Raw genomic sequence first — 23,757 nt, forward strand, 5'->3', positions numbered from 1 at the left:
GCTTGGTTTTGTGTGCTGGACCCATTGGTACCTCGGTGACGAGACCCATTCATCACAAGGGACTGCAGAACAAATATGTTCTCAACCCATCGTTTCTTCATTTATTGGAGTATTTTTACAAAGAGATGCTTCCCATTGCCTTCTATTTAGTGCTGGAGTATTACAGCCCTTACAGGAAAGGCAAGGTCAGCGTGGTGCTGACCCTCCTCGGCCGCTGGGCCCTTTGCTGTGACCCTGGGTCCTGTCTAAGGTGTCACCCAGCCCAGCAGACCTGCAACCTGCACTTCTCGTAGTTTCTTGCTTTCTTTAGTGGAAAATGGCTTTTCAAGGACACAGTATGGGCACCAGTGCACTCTGACTGCCATGGGGTCGGTCACTGTTGCTGGTGGTCTGTGTACACAGACACAGCTCCATTTCTTCATACATGAACATGCACACACACACGTGCTTTTTATTTTATATATATGTGTGTATTTTTTATATATTTATATATTTTATATATTTTATATATATATATATATATATATATATATATATATATATATTTAAGCTAGAATCCTCATGAATTCACTGATGTTTCCAATTCAAACTGAGGGCTTTCATTTGGCATCTTTGCTACGTCTGGATGTCCTTTCTTCCATACAAAGTTACCGCCTCTGGGCCTTTCCTGTGGACCGAACTAGAGGGGAAGGTGTGTGCACACACACTATATGCTGTGCATACACACGTAAATATGTATATGTGCATGTTGCTGCTTTTTTTCCCCAATGAAATAGTTCAAGAATTTATATTGACTCTTTTGATTCCAATTTAGGACTTAAGAAATTTGACGTAACCTTTACTGTTTGTATCTGTATGTTCTTTCTTCCATCCTGAGAATCTTGGTTCCTAATAACCCAGGGGATGACTGCCTTAGAATGTCCCATAACACGTCATTTACTTCATCCCACATTGCACACACTGGCGGCTCAGAACAGCTACTACTGCCACCACCAGCACCATCACTGAGGACAGGTAAAACATTGGCACATGCTTCCCCACCCCCCCGCATTTAAAAAGAATAGCTGTGCCGTTACTGTTTGCATTGTCTAGTGTCCAGCAGTGACCCACAGCACTTCCTTCAGCCTCATCTTTCCCAGTTCCAAACATCTCCACGTCTCAGGCCCTGCCAGCCTGTGTCCGCAGATCCACTTTGCCCCTCTGAGGCTCTTTCTTTAGTAGATTCCTCAGGGGGGGGGTCTATGGAAAGAATACTCAGTTTGAAAACAGTTGTTTTCCTAATAGAGGCGTATGTCAGAGATATTGCAGGTTTGGTTCCAGACCGCCGCAATAAAGCAAGGCATAATCCTTTTGCTCGTGGAGGGTCCTGCCTTCAGTTTGTGAAAAACCACATCTATAAGCGCAATAAAGCAAAGTGTGTCTGTAATTGAAAGCATTGATTCACAGCTCCTCAGGTATCGTACATGAAACTGTTTTCTTCTGTCATAAGCTTTGCTGTCAAAGACGGACAATAATCTAATTCTTTCTCTTTGAAGTCGTTTGCCATTTTGGCTTAAATGCCCAATTGTTTTTGTTGTGCCATCACAGTTTAATGACGCACCTGCTGCTGGTGGCTGTGTGCCAGCTTACTCATTACAGGACATGCTCTTTCCAAAAGCAATTTCAGATCTTGTTTTTCATCCGAAAATTTTCTTGAATTACTAGTTTTTCATTTCTGTTCTTGTTTTAATCTCTGGTGCCCCTGTTGTGCTAGTCCTTCTGGGTCTGCAGTGTTTGTCATACCCTCGATTCTTTTTTTATCTCTTCCTTTCTTTTTTTGAGATATAACTCACATACTATACAATTCACCTGTTTGAAGTGTACAGTTTAGTTTATTCTTAAGGTCTTGCAGTAGTTACCACTAAATCCAGAGCATTCATCACACTGGGAAGAAACCCCTTACTCATGAGCAGTCACTGCCTGCCCCTTAACTCCTGACAACCACAGATCTGCTTTCTGTCTTGGTGGACCTACCGTCTGTACCTGTCATGTAAATGCATGTGTGTCACGTACCAGCACTTCATCCCTTTTTATTGCCACATAATACTCCATTGTATGGATGGCCCATACTTTGTCCATTCATCAGTTAATGGACATTTAGGTTTTTATTTTTATTTTTTGGCTGTTGTGAATAATGCTATGAACATACAAGTTTGGTTTTCCCCCATATTTTATTGCGATATAATCAATATACATGATGTTATTAATTTCAGGTATACAATGTAATGATTCAACATTTGTATATATTGCAAAATGATCACCACATTGTCTAGCTAACATCCATCACCTCACATAGTTAAAACACTTTTTGTGATGAGAATTTTTTTAAGATCTACTCTTTTAGCAACCTTCAGATACACAATAAAGGATTGTTAACTGCAGTCATTAGGTACAAGTTTTTGTGTGGACACGTTTTTAGTTCTCTTGGATATGTAGGTAGGAGTGAATTCCTGGGTCACGTGTGGTGATTCGATTTAACTATTTGAGGAGCCACCAAACTTTCCCAGAGTGGCAGCACCATCCCCAGCAGCAGTGTCTGAGGGTTCTGATTGCGACATCCTCAGCGACACTTATTATTTGTCTTTGAGTTTAGCTGTCCCAGTAGGTATAAGGTGGAATCAACTGTAGTTTTGATTTGCACTACTCTTTGTTACCTTCTAATTTTAAAAATTTCCTTCCTTTTCACCTTCTTTGGGTATTATGTTTATTTGGTGTGTTTTTCCTAGTTTAATCTTCATTTTTGGAGTGATCTTTTCTTTTTATTTTGAAGTCTTCCTTAAGTTTTACACCTCACTTCCTAGCTTTTCTTAGTTTGATCTGTGCTGCTCCCCACATTCTGTCCTGTCAGAGCCCATTTTGAAATCAGAGGAAGCAGTCTTGGTCTTTTACGGGCATGCCTTTCCGACATATTTCATTGTCTGTAGGGATGTCATTCCACCCCTTGTTTTCCTATAATGATGTCACGTGTGGTTTTCACCTTGGTACTTCATGTTGCTCATTTTTAGGTGACATTGGTGTTCTTGCATCTTAAGAAGGACAGATAATGAAGGGCAGCTTGCTTCCTGAGAGTTTCTGACCCATCTCTCCTGTCTCTGTTGTTGCCGTACTGGTAGGGCCACTTCTAAGAGGATGTGTGCAAAGGAGGCAGTGCTGCCCTGTGCTTGTGGTCGTTTGGTGGTGGTGGTGGGGGCGGGGGAAACGACACCGCGCAGTGGCCAAGGCTTACAGGAAAATTAGCTGTAGAGAGAGGGACAAGCTGGCTCTCCTTGTCATTCTTTTGCATCCTCTGCACACACCCCCACATCCCTCTGGAGTGACTGAGCAGGTTCCCTAATACGCAGGCACCTTGACTGAGTTCCTGCAACAGGCATCTGTGGGAGTCCGCTCCGTCACCCCGGGGCAATACCGCTGGAGGTGTTTGTTTAGTCCAGTGAGTGGACTTTTTCCTGAGAGAGCAAGGGCTTTGAAGATTGAAATCACATACGTGAAATCTTCAGTGTTGTTTTTTTCCCCTTCTTGGCCCGCCTATATTTTTATATTATTTATCTCAAGGTTCCAAGAAAACAGTAGTATAGACTTCTGGAAAAGTTTACGTTAGTGTTTCTGAGCTCTAGGATTGAAAACTAAAATGAGAAGATATTGTGGGACATTGCCCCAGAGGGAGAACATGGTCACCACTGGTGTAGGAGAGGGTCCCTGAGGCGGGTTTGTGTGTGGGGGGTGGGGGGACAGGCGTACACCTCCAGCCCCACTTTGGGCTGAGGGGATGGCCTTTGTTTTCAACCAGGCAAAGACCCCGAATCTCAGTAACAAAGACTAGAAGGCACTAACTCGATGCATCGTCCTCGTGTTGAAAGGGGATATGATGTGAAACTGGAAGATCTATAAGCAGCTTACCTGTTCTGGGCCTCAGTTTTCTCATCTGAAAAGGGCCATTTGAAGGTGAAGACCACTAAGGTTTTCTTCAGCAACCAGTCATTCTCTGACAGTGGTTCTCATCCCTGGCCATGTCACTCCTAGGGGACACTGGATTTGTTTGGAGATATAGTTGATTGTCCCAGCTTGAGCTGCAAGTGCTGCGGGCCTCTCTGGGCAGAGGGCAGCGAAGCTGCTAATCACCCTACTGTGCAGAGGACGGCCTATGACAGAATTCTGAGGTCCCAAACGTCATGGGCCAGGCCGAGAAACCCGTGGTCTGAGGTGCAAGCAACCGAAAGATCTCAGTGTGTCTTCACGGTGCCTTACAGAGAGGCTTTGTCTTTCAGGAGCTGTGCTCACTCAGGCTCAACATTCATTTTTTTCCCCAGAGAATTGTTTTTAAATCTGGTAGGAGGAGGGGGAGACCCATTCAGAAGAGATAAACAAACACATGTAGCTATTATCAGTGCAGACTTGTTTCTTGATGAGGTTGCTCAGCGATGACTTGATTTGCTTCATTTCTCCATTTCCCAATAGGAACCAGTGTCCTGCTGCCTGCTACAGGCAAATGTGCCAGTTGCTGGTCAGCGGGGGAGGGGTATCGTCTGACATTTCAGAGCAGATTTATTGAGGGGCATTTGTTACTTGAAATGACTTGCTGCTACACAAAAGCATCAAATAGGGCTCCTCGAGTGAGGATCTCCCTCATCATCAGGACACTCACTACAGGGGACGGGGCCACAGGAGGAAGCTGCTGAGACAGGAGCAGCTTCTGCCAGGTGAAGGTCAGTCGGAAGCAAAGACAGAATGTGTCACAGTATAGAGAGTGTATCTAATAGAATGTGTAGAGTAGAGAGGGACACGGCCGTGCACTGTGTTCTGTTCTTGAATCTGCAGCAAGTGTCATCAGGCCTCAGTTAGCACCTCTCTCTCCTGCTGTTTATCGAAAGCTGCCTTACGGCTTGTCGTCCTTCTTTTTAAACAGGGCAAGCCTCCTTATGCTGCTTCAGCGGAAGAAGTGGCCAAAGAACTGAAGTCAAGATCCGGGGAATCCAAGTCCTCTGCCCTGTCTTCAGACGGGTCCCTGGCTGAAAATGGAGCAGTGGCTGAGGAGAAGCCGGCTTCCCAGATGAACGGGAGTGCAGGCGACGCCAGGGCCCCCAGCCACTCGGAAAGTGCCTTGAACAATGACTCTAAGATGTGCAATACAAATCCTCACTTAAATGCACTAAGCACAGACAGTGCTTGCCGTGGAGCTGATGCTCTGGGGGCGGCTGTCTTAAAGCAAGAAGAATAAACTTATTTTTTATAGAGGGTGAAGGATGCTGGAAGGGTAAGGATTTAGGAATATCTGGAGAGAAAGAGAGCCTACAGTTATGTACATTTTTTCCTTTCCGTAAGAGAAAAATGAGGACTTTGGAAATTCGGATCCCTCTTTGATACCAGAGATTTAAACAACACATTTTTAGTTTTAACCAGTTGTAGTCAAAATGCTACAATAAAACAAAAAGAGAGAAAGAAAATGAAGAGCATTTGACTCCCACACTTAAAATGAAGTACACAAAGTTTAAACTGGTTATGACAAAAGCCTATAGTTGTGTTTCTTGAACTATAAAGAAAACAAATTTTGGCAGTCTTTAAGTATATATAGCTTAAAATATCATTTTTAGCATTTGGCACCATATGTATGCCATTATCTTTGATTTTGCATTACTGTTCACAAGAAAGCTTTGTTTAAGGCTTTGATTTTATGATTATGAAAGAAATAAGGCACAACCACAGTTTTTTCTTTCTTACTTAAATTTCATCACTGTTGATGTGGTTCTTTTGTGTTAAAAGAAAAAGTGCAACTATCAAAACTAAAAAATTATAGAGTAATATTGCCGTTCTGCTGATTTTCAATATACAGTACATCATACATACTTTACAAGCAAGTTAAATGGAGATAAAGTTGAAATCATAGAAGATGCAAATGACCTTTCAAAATCAACACAATGTGTTCTGAAACTTTTCGTGACTTAATACCATGCATCTGTGATCAATGAACTATGTGGTTTTGAATCGGATGTAGACCATTAGTGCTACTACTTGAGCTAAACTTCTGCATGGTTCATAATTTTTAAAGTGTGTAGTTAATATTATGCATGTTATTGTCCTTTCTTCCATTCTTACCAGTATGTGCCCATTTGCAAAACAAAAATGCTAATAATCAGTAATAGTCCTATAAAAGATGTTAACTCTGTTTAGTCATTGACTGATCTTGCTCTAACCTTAAAATTTTGTGATTATTGACCTCTGTTGCATTTATTCTAAAACCCCCCAAAAATTATCTAGCTGTTTCGAATATCAACATTACCCTGGTGTATTCACTGCTGTATGCATTATTGTTCTTTGTTGCTGTTTTATGCCTTCATATTAGCAAAATATGAAATTCTGTGAAAAACAAAAAAAAAAATCCCTTTGATCTTTAAAAAACAAAAAAACAAAAAAAACAACCCCCCTTCTGTAGCAGGAAACAAATTGCTTGTTCTTGAGAACTTTCCCATCAAGAATTTAGTAGAAGCAGGTATACTTATATCATTTTGATGTTTTTGTTAATGTTTCCAAACAACGTACTTTGAAATCAGAATCACTTCTTATTCGTTTTCATATAATTCTCCTGATGCTCTTCATCACACATTAGTGATCAGAAACGAGATGTAATTCCCCAATCCCTGCCCGCAAGACCTGAGTAGGATCTTACTGTAAGTTGAAGGGAGTTTTGCCCTAACTCATGGATTGTGCAAGAATGAACTGCTGTTGGGTTTGACTGATTGTAGATGGGTTGTGGTGTGGTGTATTGAAGGCTATTGAATGCAACTTACAATGCTTAATAAAAATCTTTATTCTTTTAGTATAAAGTATGGTGTGGCTTTTAAATTCCTTGTAAAAACAAATTTTACTGAGGTATAATTCAAATTGAAATGGCTTCTGAAGAGCTTGGTCAAATAAACAAGATTTAGAACTATTTTGTCCTTTGCAAGTAATTCCAGGTTTTCAACTCTAAAGGAACATACATAAATAGTTAATATGAAAATGATGCTGCTGTCTGAGTTACAGTTACAAAAAAATCAAAATGATTTTGATTTTCTGCTCTATCATTCTCTTTGATAGAGCAGGCTTGAAAATAGACATTTGTTTTTCTAAAAAAGCCCGAAGAAGAAATAAATTTGATCTTTATTAAACTGCTTTCTTTGTTAACCAAATCCATTTATTCAGAATTTTGTTTAGTTTTTACCTAATATCCCTTTTTGTTCTGGGATCCACCACATTACATTTAGTTGTCATGTCTCCTCAGGCTCTTCTTGGCTGTGACAGTTTGTCACTTTCCTTGTTTTTGATAACTTTGTGACAGTTTTGAGGAGTGCTAATAAGGTATTTTGTTGAATGTGCCCATAATTGGGATAGGTCCGTTTTTCTCATGAGTTAACTGCCGTACATACTGTTAACACGACTTAGCACAGTTGATTGACTTGGATCATCTCGCTGAGTTACACTGTTGGTCAATTTTTTGCATTGTAAAACTGCCTCCACCCCTTTCCATCTGCTCTTTGGAGAGTCACTCTGCACTGCCCACGCTATAGGAGTGGGGAGTTATGCTTGAGTATCCACATAAATCATTTGGAGTTACTGTGCATGTCAGATTTATGTCTTCTTCCCCATTTTCCCATATGTTTCTACATCAGTGAGTTCTCAGTGCTTAGTACAGGACAGGGAGACGGTAGCCACTGAATACTTTTTTTTATTGGTTCTTGTTTTCTGAGCATCTATTATAAATCTCTCGTGTTCTAACAACCTCAATAATGGTGCTAAAATAGGAAGTGCTACTTTAGGAACACTATTCTGGGTGTTTTAGCTCATTTAATCCTCACAGTAATCCTATCAAAACGACACTCCAGTCACCACCAGAGGCTTTTTTTTGTTTTTGTTTTTTAACCCTGGCTAAGGTGACAGGGCTAAAAAGCGGTAGACAGCTCCAAGCCCGTGCTGTTGGACTCGGTTCCACACTCAAAGCTGCGGAGCCCTATCTTTCGGCTGTCCCGTTCCCTCGGCTTGGCCCCCGAGAGCTGGCCCTGAGGGAATCCGTGTTAGGTCGCTGTTGGCAGTGTGGCCGTGGCGTCACTGCTGCAGGGACAGAGCGCGCGCTCGGCGCCTACTGCACGGAACCCGGGCGGGCTGGGGCGCTGGCGGGACCCGGAGGGGAAGGAAGGCCGCCTCCTGCTCCGCCAGCTACGCAGTCAGTGGGGCACGCGGGGGAGGGGACACAGCGCGCTTCCGGCCGGTGCCCCGGGGAACGGGGTCTTGCGTGGGGTGGGGCGGAGCCTTGCGTAGGGTTGGAGCGGGGCCTCGCGTTGGGAGGGCGGGCCTTTGCGCGGGGCCTTGCGTAGATGGGGCAGGGCCTGTGCGCAGGGCGGGGCAGGGCGGCTCCAATCTGCTCTGCTTTCCGTGCTCAGCTCTCCGTTTCGAGCTGGCGTTGCGCGCGCACCTTCCTGGATGCCCGCGGTCCTGCGCTTCCCGCGCTGCTTCCCCGGCCAGGCCGCCGGAGGCGATGGCGCGTCCTCACCGCAGGCTCCCGGAGCTGAATTCCGCACGCAGAGTGCCGACAAGGTCCTAGGGGAGGGAAAGTGGCGGCGGCCGGGGCTTTTCCCGCACGGTCAGCGCTGAAGTCATGATTCCCAGAACCCGGCCGTAGAAGACCCCGCACGACCGGCATACCGCCCTTCTTGGGCAGCGCGTGCCCACAGCCCGGCTCTGCGCGCGGACCTGAAGTGCGGTGCGCCTGCCCCGCTGCGGCTCCGGGGTGGTGCTGACAGGTGGAGGTGGTGAGGACGCCTGTCTCACGCCGCTCCTCCGTGACCAGTCCGGTCAGCGGTGCTGGCCCCGCCACCGCTCTGGGGCGCGGGTTTGAAACCCCTGCGCTCACACCGCTTGGTGTCCACAGCCCCGCTATGGGAGGCGGGGGACCCGGCTCCGTCCACAGAACCACAGCCCAGCGGGCCGGTTGGATGTCACCTCGTCAGTACGGTGTCCACCGCAGGCTCCTCCGTGGCGAGCCCTACTCCCAGTGCCGGGCACTGCTCCCGAGGCCAGCAGTGCCGCCCCTGCCGCGATCCCGCACAGCCTTCGCTTTCTCTGGGCAGGTCCATCGCTTGGAGAACAGCCCATGGGTCCCGACAGGGGAGGGAGGGAAATAGAGACTGGGCGGGAAGCCGAGGGCACCACGCCTGGCTGGGGGCACACTGGCCGTCCCGCCCACATCACCAGGACCACATCCTGAGACAGGCGAGGGGCCAGCGGCTGTGCGGGGCCGGCTAGGGCTTGGTCCGAATTCTGACCTGGAGTTGCCCGTTTCTTTTCTTCCTTTAAAAAAAAAAAAAAGCTTTTATTGATTCTTTTTCTCGTTTCAAAAGTAATGTTTATTGTAATAACTTAAAAATATAAACAAAAAGGAAAAATCACCAGAAATTCTTTCATCCGAAGACACCTGTTAATATCTGCTCTTTATCTTTCCTTTTCCTATGCAATATGCAGCTGGTTTTGGTTTTCTTTGCAGAAAATTAGCCCTCCGTACATATTTTGTAACATTAGTTTCCCCACCTGGCATCATTTTTGGCTGTTTCTCCCTACCATTCCATATTTTACCGCAGCCCCGTAGCTCCAGGTGTGGCTGGCCATGGCTTTACTCCAGGCACCCCCAGTACTGATGCATGGTCGGTGTCAGGTCCCGTGCAGAGGATGGCAAGGGCTCTTCCTTCATGACCTTTACTCTTTGGGAGTGAGGGGGTGAGAGGTATACATGGGTACAAGTAAGATTATTTCACAGGATGAAAATAAAATGAGGTGATGGGGCGTGTAGCAGGAAGGGCCTTTGGGAGCAGGGGTGACAAGGACAGTGGTCTCTCTGCAGAGGGGTTGGCTCGGGCCCAGGCAGGAAGCAGTGGATGGAGAGAAGCCACCATTGCAGGGTGAGGGTTCAGGGCGTGCTGGTGGCCCTTTGGAGTTTGTGAGTGGTCTCCAGGTGGTGACAGAAGGGGAGGCATACACGCTCTGCAGGTGATTAGCATTTCTGCAGAAGGAACCCAGAGAGGTTGGAGGCCAACGAAGGGGGTCTAGGTCCTCAGAACTGACCGCATTCCACTTCTCCCTTTGCCAGGCTGATGGGAAAATGGTTTCTGGTTTCCATGTGCTTTGATTGCCAGTGAGAGTAAATTTTCCTTCTTAAGTTTACTGTGCCCTCAGTTTCTCCATTTTCCAGTCGACAGGGAACTTCTAATGTCCTGGCTTTTTTATGATTCTAAAAACCCAGGCCAAAGCAAGAATTTTAAGAGATAATTCATTTATCTGTCAGTCCCCTCATCTATAGCATCATCTGCAAGGACAAAGGGAGGGCGCCAGTCCTTTCCCGATGTGGGTATTCTCAGGAGCGGCTCTCTTCCAGTGGTCTTATTCTACCCTCTTCTGAGAATGCCTAACTTACTTCCCCCCACCCTTTACTCCTTACTCCCCACTTGGTAGAGTGAACCTTGCAGCGGCCACTTTGCTTGGAGACACCTTCACTTCCCCCACATGGGCCCCAGGCTGTGGGAATGCAGGGCTTCCCTCATCCTGTTAGCTTCCCTCACACAGCCTGGGCCACAGGTGACGCACAGACCTTTAGACAGACCAAACCAGGCTCTGCACTAGGTACCTCACCCTGTTCTAGAGGCTGGACTGTGTCCCCCCAAATTCAGATGTTGGAGTCCTGACTCCAGTCCCTCAGAAGGGGACCTTATTTAGAAAGGATTGTTGCAGTTGTAATTATGTTAGGAAGGTGACAGTCCCATTTCAAATAAACCTGCCTGGGTAGCAAGAACTGTGGCCCTGTCTCTCCAACAGGTAGAGGCTGATTTCAAACCGAAGTTTTGCTCCTCACCTGGTATTTGACCGAGTACTCCCAAACCCATGCATCTGGAAAGAAAGATCTCAGGTCTCTCCTACATAGAGGGATTCCTGGCTCTCCATTGGCCCCTTTGTCCACCTGTTGGTCACTTCATGGAGGGTCTACTGGGACTGGCACTGTGCTCGCTGCTGAGGAGACAGCAGTGAGCAAAACAGAGACCTCCCCATGTAGTGGCACTTTACCCAAGCAGGAAAGGGACAGTCAGGTGAAAATGCACACAAGAGAAAATAAATCCAGGTGAAAATGCAACCGCAATGGTAATTTCTATGTTTTATGAAGGAAAATGGGGAGGCAATGGGGAACTTCCTATGGGTGGAGGTAGAGGGAGGCGTTAGGGAGTCTCTGAGGAATGACCTGGAGGTAGGTGGGAATTACCCAGGCAGAGCTGGAGCCACTTCAGGGCATGTGGCTGGAACAGCCGTGGCCTGCTGTGCCCAAGCAGGCACCAATAGCTCATGAAGCAAACAGCTGGAGACACGCTCGGCAGACTTACCCAGACTTCATCACACTGTGCCCACTCCTGGGATTTGTGCATGTTCATCTCTGCAGATCTGACTGACCCCAGTTGGGCTGTGGAAGGGTCATCCTGGTCCCAGTTTGCCCAGAATAGCCCGTTCTGGTGTTTTATTAACAGCACCCTTTCGGATAGTAAATTACATGGTCATCTGGCTGAGGGGATTTTGTCTACAAACTCAGTGCTTCCACATAACACTACCATCCTAGAGATAGTCAACAAGAAAGGGCACACTTTCGTACCTAACAGAAAAATTCAGAAGGCTCCCAAAGTTCCCATAGGTCACTGTTCATTTCAATCAGTTCTGGGTCAGACCAGCTTGGTCCAGGTACCCCGAGAAGGGCCCGCTCTTAGAACGGTCTTTGCATTCACCAGATGGATTCATCTGTTACAAAGCACACATCCAGCATTGAATTAGTATCTCCTTTCTTATATCTCCCCCACCCCCCACCCCCCCACCCCCCCACCCCCCACCCCCCCACCCCCCACCCCCCCACCCCCAAGAGTTACTGGTTGTCTGTCTGCTACTCTGACATATGAGCTCCTTGGAGGTAGGAAAGTGTCTGCCTTGTTCACTGCTGTAAAACCTGCACTAGTTGTCACAAACACATTGGATAATCTAGATGAAATGGACAAATTCCTAGAAACACACAACCTGCCAAAACTGAATCATGAAGACATAGAATATCTCAATAGACCTACAACTACTAAGGAAATTGAAGCAGCAGCAGCAATAATAATAATAACAATGCCCAATAAAGAAAAGCCCAGGACCAGATGGCTTCACTGGTGAATTCTACCACACATTTAAAGAAAAGTTAACACCAATCCTTTTTAAACTCTTTCCAAAAATTGAAGAGGAGGGGAGACTTCCTAACCCTTTCTATGAAGCCAGCATTACCGATACAAAAGCCAGACAAAGACTCTACAAGAAAAGAAAACTGCAAAATACTATCCATTATGAACATTGATGCAAAATCCTCAACAATATATTAGGAAACCAAATTCAACAGCGTATTAAAAGGATTGTATGCCATGACCAAATGGGCTTTGTCCCTGGAATGCAAGGCTGGTTTAACATCTTTTAAGTCAATAAAAATCAATCAATGTAATATACAGAATGAAGGGGGAGAGAATATAATCATCTTAATTGATGAAGAAAAATCACTTGACAAAATTCAACATCTTTTCATTGTAAAACTACTCAACTAAATAAGAGTAGAAAAAGAACTTTTTCAGCATAGTAAAGGCCATATATGAAAAGCCCTAAGCAAACATCATAATGGTGAAAGACTTAAAAACTTCTCCCTTAAGATAAGGAACAAGAGAAAGACGCCCCACTTCTACCAACATAGAAGTTCTAGCCAGAGCAATTGGCAAGAAAAAGATATAAAAGGTATTCAAGTTAGAAAATAAAAATTATCTCTATTCATAGGTGACATGATCTTATATCATGTAAAAATCAGCAAGATTTAGAACTGTAAAGATTCCACAAAAAAGTTGCTAGAACTAATAAACAAATTGAGCAAAGATGTAGGATACTGTATCAACACATAGTAATCAATTTTGTTTCCACACACTAAGAATAAATAATCCAAAAAGGAAACTAGGAACACAATTCCATTAACAATACCATCAAAAACTAAAATACCTAGGAATAAATTTAACCAATGAGATTAAAGACTGGTACACTGAAAACTACAAAACATTGCTGAAAGCAATTAAAGAAGACACAATACATGGAGAGACATCCCATGTTCACGGATCAGAAAACAATATTGTTAAAACGTCAATACTACCCAAAGCTATGTACCAGATCCAGTGCAATGCCTGCCAAAATTCCAATAGCCCCTTTTGCAGAAATGGAGAAGCCAATCCTCAAATTCATATGGATTTGTAAGCTAGAACAATCTTGAAAAAGAACGAAGCTGGCGGACTCAAAACTCCTGATTTCGAAACTTATTAAAAAGCTACTGTGATCAAAACAGTGGTACTGGCAGAAGAACAGACATACAGAAGAATGAAATACAATAGAAAGCCCAGGAATAAACCCTTGCCCACATGGTCAAATGACTTTTGATAAGAGTGTCATGATCATTCAATGGGGGAAAGGATAGTTTTCAGCAAATGGTGCTGGGAAAACTGTATATCCACATGCAAAAGAAAGAAGTTGGACCCTTAACTCACACCATATACAAATATTAATTCAAAATGGATCAAAGACCTAAACTTAAGAACTGAAACTATAAAATTCTCGAAGAAAACATAAGGGGAAGGAAGAAAAGAAGATACACAGATGGCCAATATGCACATGAAAAGATGCTCAACATCACTAATCCTTAGAAAAATGTAAATCAAAACCACAATTATCAAGGAGTTTCTGTAGAACCAATAAATAAATAAACAAAATAAACAAAGTAAAAACAATGAGATACTACTTCACACACATTAGAATGGCTATAATTAAAAAACAAACACACGTAAAAAAATCCCAAAATGAGGAAATAATAAGTGTTGATGAGAATGTGGAGAAATGGGAACCCCTGTGCACTGCTAGTGGGAATGTAAAAAGGTGCAGCTGCTATGTGTGCTTCGTCAAAAAGTTAAAAATCGAGTTATCATATGATTCAGCAATTCCACTTCTGGGTATACACACACACACACAAAAGAAGTGAAGCAAGGACTTGAACAGATATTTGTACACCCATGCTCATAGCAGAATAATTCACTCTAGCCAAAAGGTGGAAACAACCCAAGTGTCCATCAACAGTGAATGGATAACCAAACATGATATGCACATATAGTGGAGTATTATTCAGCTTTTAAAAGGAAGTAAGTTCTGACACATACTACAACATGGATGGACCTTGAGGACATTAAGCTAAATGAAATAAGCCAGTCACAAAAGGACAAACACTATATTATTCCACTTATATGATACCTAGAGTTGTCGAATTCATAAAGACAGAGTAGAATGGCAGTTTTGCAGGGGCCAGGGAGAGGAGGTAACGGGGAGTTAGTGCATAATGGGGACAATTTCAGTTTGGGAAGATGTGGAGATGGATACTGGTAATGGCTGCACAACAATGTGAATGTACTTAATGCCACAGAGCCATACACTTAAAAATGGTTAAAATGGTAAATTTTATGATGTGTATGTTACCACAATTTTAAAAACCCTGGACTATCATTCAGTGCACCTTGTTGAGTGAGTGACTGAATAAACACACACTGGAACATGCTGTTTTCCATTGGATAACAAGGTAAATAACAGGTCTTGGCCTGGGATGGTCACAGCTGGGTGCACAGTGCTAGAGTGGTGCTCCCTGGGAGCATGAGGGTGAAGGGCAGAATGGGGCCAAGCCGCTTGGGAGCCTCACCCCCTGCAGCAGGCCAAGCCACTTGGAGTGGGTGGTGAGGTCTTGCTGCTCAGACTGCTGGATGCTGCACCAAGGGGAATGGGGGGGATTTGGTGGGCAGGTATTGAGGCAAAGGCAGACCACATGGAGAGGCCACCAAGCTCGAGGCAGCAGAGTTCCAGGTACACCTGTGGCCAGAGAGGACGCCTGGACCTCTAAGGCCACTGGCCCCTCCTTTCTGGGTCCTTCTGAGGAAGTTCCCTTTTGCTCTCCTTCCCCTGTCTGTGTGCCCTTGCCCAGGGCTCTGCTCCCAGGTCACCTCTGCCCAGCCCCCATCCTGAGCTGGGTTCCTCAGGGCACTGTGGCACCCAGTCCACAAACTCTTGCATAAGTGTCACTATCTCCCTTTACTGCAGTACAAGCTCCACAAGACTTGGGACTGCTCAGTGCCCGACAGGGGCTACAGAGTGGGTACAGCACTGCTCGGCACACAGCAGGTGCTCAGTATATGCTTAAGTAAATGAATGAGAGAAAGGGAGGACATGGAGATAGGGAATGCTTTTCGATGGGAGTGAACGGGTAAGTCATAGCGAGAAGCCAAAGAGAGGAAGAGTTTGGGATCCGTGCTGAGACTTATTTTAGTCCATAGTCAGCCGGCAGCCAAGAAGAGCTCTGAATGGAGTGGGAAAGTCTCAGTGAACACTTCCAGATGCTGGCAGAGTCCCCGAGGCCAGCAGTGAATGACTGGGGGTGGGGTGGGGTGACAGGCTCCCAGGACATTTTGTGTGCTCAGGGCATCCTGGGGTGGGCGGGGGAGGGTGATCAAGGGGTACAGCACAGGCTCTGGCTCTGGATTTAGTCTGGGTTCCTGGCTTATTCCCCTGTCCCACCAGGCCGCTGATTTCCTTCATGAGGCAGTTAACTGCTTTGAGCCTCAGTTTTCACTCCTGGAAATGGCACCAGTCATACCTGTCTGTGACACCTATCTATATACATATCTCTAAAGTGGCGTCAATAACACCTAAGGTGTTACATGTAATCATCACTCCCCAGGGGATATGATAAGCAGCTGGGTGAGTGCTGGTCCATGTCTGGGAAGAACTAAGCACAGTGCCCTGTACCTCATAAGCATTTGATAAATACTGGGTAGTATCACTATGTGCAAACAAGGAAATGTGTCAGAGATGAGCCTGCTCACAGTCAGGGTGGCTTCCCCTGCACCACAGGGGCCTCCAGAAGTTTCTGGCTTCAGTGGACCACACATGGATGGATGTGGACACTGCTGGTCTGAGTGCTTCAGTGCTGCTAGAGGAGAAGGTAACAACAGTGCCCTTTTCGGCTTTCTGGGCCTCCTTGCACGCTCGGACCTGCAGGCTGAGCACTGTTTATCTGCCCGGATTCACACCAGGGTGTCAGTGGTAGACAATACTTAATAGTTACTCCCTTCTCGGAGCCATACAAGCCGTCACCAGTAGGAAGCACTCCAGAGGGGAGGGTGACAGCTGAATTCAGGTAGGTAGGCCTTAGCGCCAGACCTTGAGTAGCTCACCAAGGTATGAAAGAGTGGGGGAGGGAGCTTAGCCCTCTTTCCCCTCCTCTCTTCTCCAGTTTCTTTTCTCCACTCATGTTCCTCATGCTTGTCCCTCCCAGTGAAGGCACTGCCCTGGGCACTGCTGAGGCTGTGGGGAAGGATGGCTGCTATGTGGGGGCAGATTTCCACTCAGTTAGGCATGAAGATTTCAACTGAGCTGCCTGCAAGCCCTGCTGGCTCAGCTGAAGGCCTGTCAAAGATGCCACTGTGAGGTGGTCTGCACGACTTTCTGCCCCAAGTCTGAAATTCTGAGCTTGCAGTGGCCAAGATGGCACAGAGAGAGAGCATATACAGAGACAGGCTCCTTATTCCAATTTAGGAGCCCACTCTTCTCCATCTCCCTGAGATGAGCATGGGGGCACAGTACACAGCAGCTGGGAGGGGCAGGGAGGGCCTGCTATAGGACACTTTGAGAAAAGATCTCTGCCAGCTGAGTGGCAGGCCCGTACACGCCAAAGATCCTGACCAGCCACGTGAGGCAGGACCACTTCAGGGCAAAGGCTGCCCGGCCAAGAGCAGTGCTACAGTACCTCCAGCATCCCACTCCCAACCCCCCAGCTACCAGAGGGGCTCAACAATCTGGGACACGGACAAGAGGCTTGAGGCCTGCTGTCCTTCCTGCCCCCTAGATCACCCAGGCATGGGACTCTGACCAGGGTTTCCAGGCAGCTCAATTCCAGATAACCGTTCTCTCTTTATAGAGCTGACCTGTGCTAGTGCACTGGGCACCCTGCATTCTGTCCTCCTCTGGGACTCAGCATCAGCGAAGTCCAGGGGTAGTGTAAGGGACAGTGGGGTGTCCCCAGCCAGGAAAGAGGGGGGGAGGCAGAAGGGAAGGGAGCAGAAAGAAAGAGATCTGAGGAACCCCTGCTGCTGGGTCAGAACAAAGTTAGACCCAAGTAGTGTCGTTCAGCCTTCTGAATGAGAAAGGGCATCCTACGGAGTCTCACCTCGCACCCAGGCGTCTTCTGTACCCCCATCTCTCCTTACCCCCACCTCCCCACCCCGTTGGGCCCTTCACCTGCCCTCCCTGTAGGTCCCTCCCCATGTTCGACCCCCACCATACCCTGGTCCATCTTCTCCCGCAGGGGGTCTCCCGAGTCTCCCGTCTCCCCCTCCCTGCTTCCCCGGCCCATTTTCTATTCTGGCGGGTCCCCTAGCCCACCTTCTCCCCAAGAAGAGTCCCTGAACCACCTTCTCCCCCCACCCCGACGAGAGGTCCCAGATCCACCTTCTCACCCGGAAGGGTCCCCAGGCCCACCTTCACCCCTGCAGGTCCCCGGCCCATCTTCTCCCCAGCAGGTCGCCGGCCCGCCTTCCCCGCTGTCCCCGGCCCGCCTTCCCGCGGCGGGAGCGGCGGCCAGGCCGCGGGCGGAGGCGGCGCCACCCGGGGCGCTGACGTAGAGGCCGCTCGGCGGCCGGGGGTCCCTTCGGTGGGGCCGCGGCTCCCCGCCCGCCCGCCGCCCCCGCGCGTCCATTCCCTTTTGTGTCCCGCGCGCCGGCCCCGCGCACACTCGCGCCCTGCGCCCCCGGGCCGGCGGGCGGCTCCCCGCGGCCTGCGCGCGCCCCGCTTTGTGTGGACGCGCCGCGGGTGCGCGCGGGCTGTCGTGCGCCCCCGGCCCGTCCCCGGCCCCGGCCCGCCCGGCCCCCGCCCGGCCCGGCCCGCCCGGCCCGACCCGGAGCGCAGCGCGGGCGGCGGGCGGGCGGGCGGCGCGAACATGGCGACGGTGCCGGTTTACTGCGTCTGCCGGCTGCCCTACGACGTTACCCGCTTCATGATCGAGTGCGATGCCTGCAAGGACTGGTTCCACGGCAGGTGAGCGCAGTCCGACCCCCGGCCGCGGCCCCGGCCCCCAGCTCGGCCCGGCCCGTGCGCCCCGCAGGCCCGGCCCCGCTGGCCGCCGGCCGCGCGCCCTTTTGTGCCCGGGGCGGGGGCCAGGCCTGCGGGCGCCCCTCGCCGCCGCGCACAAAGCGGGCCCGGGGGCCGGGCGGGCGGGGCGGAGAGTTGGGGCGCCGGCGGCCTGGCGCCTGACCGCGGGGCGCAGGCTGGCTCTGAGGCCCAGGCCGGCCGCCGCCTCCCCCGCGAAGTTGCAGGAACTTTCCCCGCGCGGCCCGGGGAGGCGCGAGCGGCGGGCTCGGACGCTGGCGGGGATGGGCGGACGCCGGCCCGAGGAGGGGGCGGCCGGCGCGCCCACCCTGCGCCGCGGCCGGAGCTCCCGGGCCTCGTCCGCGCGTGCGGGACCCCTGTCCGGCCCCGCGGGCCCCTGGACCCAGCGGCCTGCGGGTCCCCGGGCGGGAGTGGGTGACAGAATGGTGTCTGTGCGGGTGGGGGTGTTGTGGTTTTGCCGCCTCCTCCCTGGTAGGCATGTTTCTCCTTTCCCCTCTTTGCTCCAGACAGGGACACCCGGGTTTTGACTTGACCTTATGCTCTTTGAGCAAGATGGGGTGGGGGAGGTGAAGCTTGGCCCCTTGCCCATGGCCATGACCTGGCCCTGCGCCTACTTTTCAAAAGCCGAGGTCCCTTCCCACCCAGAAGTAAATGGAGGAGGAGGAAGAGGAGGCGACACTGCTGCCCAAACTGCTCCAACAGGTTCTCATGTGTTTGGGCCTCCGCTGGACTACCAGGGGCTGGGCCGGGCTGTATGCCCTCTGAGGCCGCCAGGAACAGGGCTCGGGGCAAGAGAGGTGTGTGTGGTTGTGGGTGGTCCCTGATCCCCAGAGAGGAGAACCTTCTGCTGGTTTTAACTGTGGGACGGTGTTTAAACATCCGCTGTGGTGTCTAGTTCTGCCAGTTCCCATGTGGGGAGCCAGGCAGCCAGATGTGACAGGGCCTGCTCAGGCTGGTCAGCGCCAGGCCTGAGTCCCTGTGATAGGACCCCAGTGCGGAGGGGGTGGGACTCTGTGGGACAGGGACTGAAATCTCTTGGCCTGCCAGGCTACCTTCCTGTGGGTGCCCAGGGCGGCAGAGACCCCCCCAGAACCGGAGCCTGGGCTGTGAACACTGGGCTCAGACCAGAACGGTGCCCTTACGCACACCCACCATTGGCACCCTCTCAGAGTTCATGGCCGGACCAAGGGTGAGAGCTGCCATCTGATCCCTTGCGGCTCCTCAGTTCCAGAGATGCTGAGAAGGTGGCCCTGAGTGCCCTGAGAGTGGAGGGGCCTCTTCCTCCTCCTGGGCTTTTAGAGCTCCCCTGTGCCCAGGCAGGGGAGGTGTGAGGCCCTGGGAGAACCTTTGTCTGGCTGTCAGGGGCCCTCACCATTGGGCTGAGGAGGCAAGGCCAGGTCTGACTGAGCTAGACTTTGAGATGGAGAAGGCAGGGGACAGGGGCTGAGGGCTTTTGCTGGATTGTCCCTGGCAGAGGCGGGGAGAGACATGTGTCCTGACACCTTAAAGGGGCTGTTTTGGGGAGGCCTTATCTCCTTGTTTTTTATTTCTTGTCTGAGATTTTTGATGTGATCCCATATAGGCACAGATCATTGGATCAGCACAGATTTGTTTCCATCTATGTGGGGTGGCCCTGGGGTCTGAAAGGGGATGTGCTTTCCCCTTGTCACAGGGCACATCTCTACATCTAATCAAGGGTCACTTGTAGAAGTGACCCTGAGGCTGGACGGCCTCCTGGAGTCTCCCCAGCATGGCTCCCCACCACTCCCCCCACCCCCCGCAGGCTCTCACAGCCCTGGGCAAACTCCCTACCTCTCTGGGCCAGGCCCTTCTCCTATGTAACAGGAAGGTGTATGACATGATCCCGTGTTTTCCAATCTCCACATATTCCTCCTGGATGACCTGCTGCTCTTTCCAGATCCACTTATCACCTGTACTGTTGTTTACTAAGTATTCAACAGCTCAACTCACGTTTTAGAAGTTTGAGTACTTTGTAACTTTTTATTTTGAGAGAATTTTAGACTTACAGAAGAGTTACAAAAATGTTACAGTTTCCCTGTCACCCCATCTCCCCTGAAGTTAATGTTTCTCACCAGATCATGTTTCGAGCGTGGAAACTGAGGCAGAAACACTGGGCAGTAGGTCAACCAGACTACAGGTCTCGGCAGGTTTACTTTACCAGGTTCCTCCTTACCGTCCATTTCCTGTTGAAGGACCCACAGTGCCTTTCACTCTCTCTCCTTCCTCTCCAGGAATATTTCTTTTAGAAGGAAACTTTGTATCATTCCCTGAAGCAGAACTTCAGTATCACTTGCCATAGACAGTACCTGTAAAAATAAACGTAACTGTTAAAGTAACAGGTTTTGTCTTGTCCCACCTGCAATCCAACATGTCCCTCCAGCGCACCCCATTTTGGGGAGATTAGAAAGGGGTCTCTGAGGTTACCCACACTCATGTGACTGAGTCTTTGCTGGGAGGACTCTGGCAGTGTGCCAGCTGACAGCATGGTTGGGGCAGCTCCTTTCTAGGGACAGAGCCTGCTCCCAGGGAGCGCTCCCCTCAGCACCATGAGCACCCCTTCTCATGTTCTCTGGGAAGGCATCTCCCCTGGGCTGGGCTGGACGCGTAGTTAGCCAGGAAGCCAGGAGCCCATATTCTACCCCATCTTGACCATGGCTGGTTACATGGACGAGGGCACCTGGCTAGCCCATCTGGCCATCACTAGCACTGACTGAGCCTCACCTGGGACCTGGCTTTTACTGGGAAGGAATGGATGTTGCGGCCAGGTGCCTTCTGAGCGGCTTGTCTGGTAGAGAAGTGTGGCACCACGGCAACGTTGGGAACCTTCCTCCCCAATTAGGGTGCCACAGAGCCACTTGGGCCAAGCACTGGACAGCTTCTTGTGTCTTCCACCAGACCCCGTGTGCCCTGCACCCCTGCCTGTGGTTAGGCGTCTGCACTGTGACCCCGTTGCTCTAGGGAATGCCTCAGATGTCTAACCACCTGGTCCCAACCCTGATGTGAAGAGTCTCTGTCTCTGGGAAATAGGAATAATTTCGTTAAAGCATCAGACATCCTAAAGCTGGCCTTCTTTCAGTCACCTGTTCTATTGAACTTGAAGTGTTTTTGGAGGCAAATGAGTAAAATTGATTTTAAAGAGTTTGAAAGCTGAAGTTGCTGTGTAAGTTCTTCAGTGACAGAAGTTTCATTTATTCCTTTGTAAAAATGTATGGGGTGTGTGTTCTTTGTGGGGTGCCATACTGACTTCGGGGTTCCTGAGATCTCTTGCCACTTATAGGGTTTCTTCTATGTGAGTCAGACTTGTAGATTGGGAGTTTCCTGCCAGCCTGGGGAGCCCTGTCAGAGTCGTGAGGAAGCATTGTGGGGCCAAGAGTAGGGGTGGGGGCAAGGACGCCACCTCAGGGACGGCCTGTGGTGTGGCCAGGCGGCAGGCGCCATGTTGGAGACTCTGCAAAGGAGCTACAGAAGGGGACTGAGGATTTGGCAGGGTCCCTCTGGCTGCCAAAGAGATAGTTGATGACAAGGGTGGGGGCAGGAGCCAGTATCCAGGTGAGAGATGATGGGCAGGGCCAGGGGTTGGGGACCAGAGAGGGGAGAAGGGGTCGGGTTCTGGCGTGGATCCCGTCCAATTCCTGTGTGTCCCTCCATCTGTCTGGGCTCTGCCTGTCTTCCTTGCCAGGGCCCTGTCTCTGTGTCCATTGCCACCAGAACTGGTGGGCCTTTGTGGCCTCTTGCCATGTGCCCACTTCACCCACCCTTAAGCTTCTTGGGGCAGAGCCATGTCCGGAGGTCCTCAGCCCTTACGGGTGCCCGGTGACACTGAGTGGGGCTCATGGCCCGCCCTGTTGGCCAGTGGAGCATGTATGTGCTTGGAGGGAAAGGAGAGCCCACCAAGCTTCAACACTGCAATCTGGGTGATCAGAGCTGACATTTAAATCCTAGACCCTGAGATCCCTAAATACCCGGGGAAGGACTATCCACGTGGAGATGGAGGTGTGGCGTGTTGGACATGTGTAGGGATAACGATTAATCCTTTTAAAATGAGGAATTCTCACTGTGTGAATTTAAGAAGTTCTGGAGGAGGTGGGGAAATGAGAAGTCCCCTGTCCATTGACACTTCCCAAATGAGATGAGTCTCCAAGAGAGCCACTTGCAGTCAGGCTCCTTGCAGTTGCAAGAATGTTTGCTTTTATTGAAAATATTGGGTTGGAAATGTGCTTGATGTGAGCTTCTGCACTGCTCAGGTGTTTGTTTGGGGCCAGTTGGGCTTAGATATGGCTGCTGATGGCCTAATATTGGGAAAAGGTTTCGGGGCTTGGTGTGGAGCCTGCCAGCTCTGGGCATCCGTTCCTCTGAGGCCGTCCCCTCACCTCTGTGCTCGTGGCATCTGGCCACAGGGCAGGGCCTTATTCTGAAAGAACGAGATTTGCTGTTGGAAGTGAGTATCAGCCAGAAAAGAATGTTCTCTACTGAATGTGCTGGAAGAGTCTAACTCCTAAATGGTGGGAGTGGGGGAAGCAGAGTGGTCACTCAGCTTCTAAATGATCAATGTGACAGTAGTACGGCAGGGCTCACACTGGGGCTGGCCTTTATGGCTTCATGGTTCATTCAGGGTCATCCTCTTATTGGTTCCCACAGTGACCTGGGAGGTAGGCCGGGTGGGCCACCTGTCCTCCCACTTCTAGCAGAGAGGGGGTGTCGCGCCTCCTCACCCTCGGCAGATGGACACACCTCTGCTAGGGTTCAAGGGTGGGCATGTGTGCAGCTTAAGTTATTCTGGCTCAAGGGCCTGAACAAATACCAGGCGCTGACAACCCCATTTGTGTCCATGGTTTCGTAAATGCAATGTGGATGATAATGTCTTTTCGGCAGGAAGGTGGCACTTGGTGCCAGGTGAGAAAGCCAGGCTCTATGCAGTACCTCCGTGTCTCAGGTGTGCCCAGTGTTCTGCCAGCCTCCTGCGTGGAGCTGTGTCCCTGTCTTTAACCTGTCCTTCTCTTCTAGCTCCGTCTTTGTTCCGCTGCTGCTGTCTGCCTTGGTCCTCAGCCTTTTGGGTTGGTGGGTGACCCTAACCGTGTGCCCAGAATGGGGCTTGGCCCTGTGCTTTAAGGATGGAAGGTCTGTTCACTTCCCCCCAAAGTGATAGGTCATCCAGGGATAAATATAGTTAGAATTCCAACCAATGGCTGGCTTTGACCTCAGAGCACAGGAACTGACAGCCCTTGTGTTGTTTGTCTAGGCAAATGGAGAAACGAGCCTTTTATTTTTTATTTTAAAAAGTACAAGTGTCCATCTCCTTCACCCTGACCGTCGAAGCCACGCTGGGGCAGGTCAGGGCCCACTCCTAGGCGTGCTGCACATGAATTTCACATGCTACGAAATTAACCATTTTAAAGCACACAGTTTATGACATTTTGTGTGTTCAAAATACTGTGCAACCATCACCTC

The 23,757-nt window shown here is 49.4% G+C and overlaps 3 protein-coding genes and 1 long non-coding RNA gene across 7 annotated transcripts in view; 2 read left to right on the plus strand and 2 right to left on the minus strand.

The window, feature by feature from the left end:
• LOC109434748 (constitutive coactivator of PPAR-gamma-like protein 1) overlaps positions 1–6,283 on the plus strand; it is a 101,431-nt gene extending 95,148 nt beyond the window's left edge. For both annotated transcript variants that reach the window (XM_019711969.3, XM_019711967.3), the window contains exon 18: positions 4,943–6,283. In XM_019711969.3, coding sequence (XP_019567528.1) covers positions 4,943–5,254 — 312 coding nt within the window. In that variant the 3' untranslated portion in view covers positions 5,255–6,283. The remainder of the gene's footprint in view (positions 1–4,942) is intronic.
• Positions 6,284–7,722: 1,439 nt separating this feature from the next.
• LOC109434749 (uncharacterized) lies at positions 7,723–18,120 on the minus strand. Of its 3 annotated transcripts, none has more exons than XR_016019479.1 (3): positions 17,662–18,120; positions 11,693–11,835; positions 9,222–9,357 (listed from the first exon to the last, which is right to left on the minus strand). XR_016019479.1 is itself a non-coding variant. In XM_088793566.1 (2 exons), the coding sequence occupies exons 1-2, from the start codon at positions 18,118–18,120 to the stop codon at positions 8,944–8,946; spliced, it is 873 nt and encodes a 290-aa protein (XP_088649692.1). In that variant the 3' UTR covers positions 7,723–8,943. The 3 variants fall into 3 exon arrangements, 1 of the variants encoding a protein (XP_088649692.1); XR_016019478.1 differs by lacking the exon at positions 9,222–9,357 and adding an exon at positions 11,429–11,574; XM_088793566.1 differs by lacking the exon at positions 11,693–11,835 and having other exon boundaries at positions 7,723–9,357.
• LOC148755048 (uncharacterized) lies at positions 9,621–11,565 on the minus strand. Its single transcript, XR_016019480.1, has 2 exons — positions 11,430–11,565; positions 9,621–9,764 (listed from the first exon to the last, which is right to left on the minus strand). It is a non-coding gene; the product is annotated as an uncharacterized LOC148755048 (long non-coding RNA).
• The window catches only part of PHF2 (PHD finger protein 2), a 91,239-nt gene continuing 85,565 nt past the window's right edge, over positions 18,084–23,757 (plus strand). The window contains exon 1 of the mRNA XM_074330235.2: positions 18,084–18,216. Within this exon, the coding sequence (XP_074186336.2) occupies positions 18,119–18,216 (98 nt within the window). The 5' untranslated portion in view covers positions 18,084–18,118. The remainder of the gene's footprint in view (positions 18,217–23,757) is intronic.

Source organism: Rhinolophus sinicus, chromosome 16 (assembly GCF_057876585.1).
Source record: "Rhinolophus sinicus isolate RSI-liver-muscle chromosome 16, RSI-T2T, whole genome shotgun sequence".
NCBI classification, from domain to species: Eukaryota; Metazoa; Chordata; class Mammalia; order Chiroptera; family Rhinolophidae; genus Rhinolophus; species Rhinolophus sinicus.

What these genes read in the sequence shown, in the direction of transcription:
- LOC109434749 (XM_088793566.1), bottom strand. Translation starts at nt 18,120, where the DNA reads ATGTTCGCGCCGCCCGCCCGCCCGCCGCCCGCGCTGCGCTCCGGGTCG. An exon ending in GGGGACCTGCAGGGGTGAAG is followed by an intron (nt 9,358 to 17,661) that starts GTGGGCCTGGGG and finishes TTTTTTTTAAAG; the next exon opens with GAAGAAAAGAAACGGGCAAC.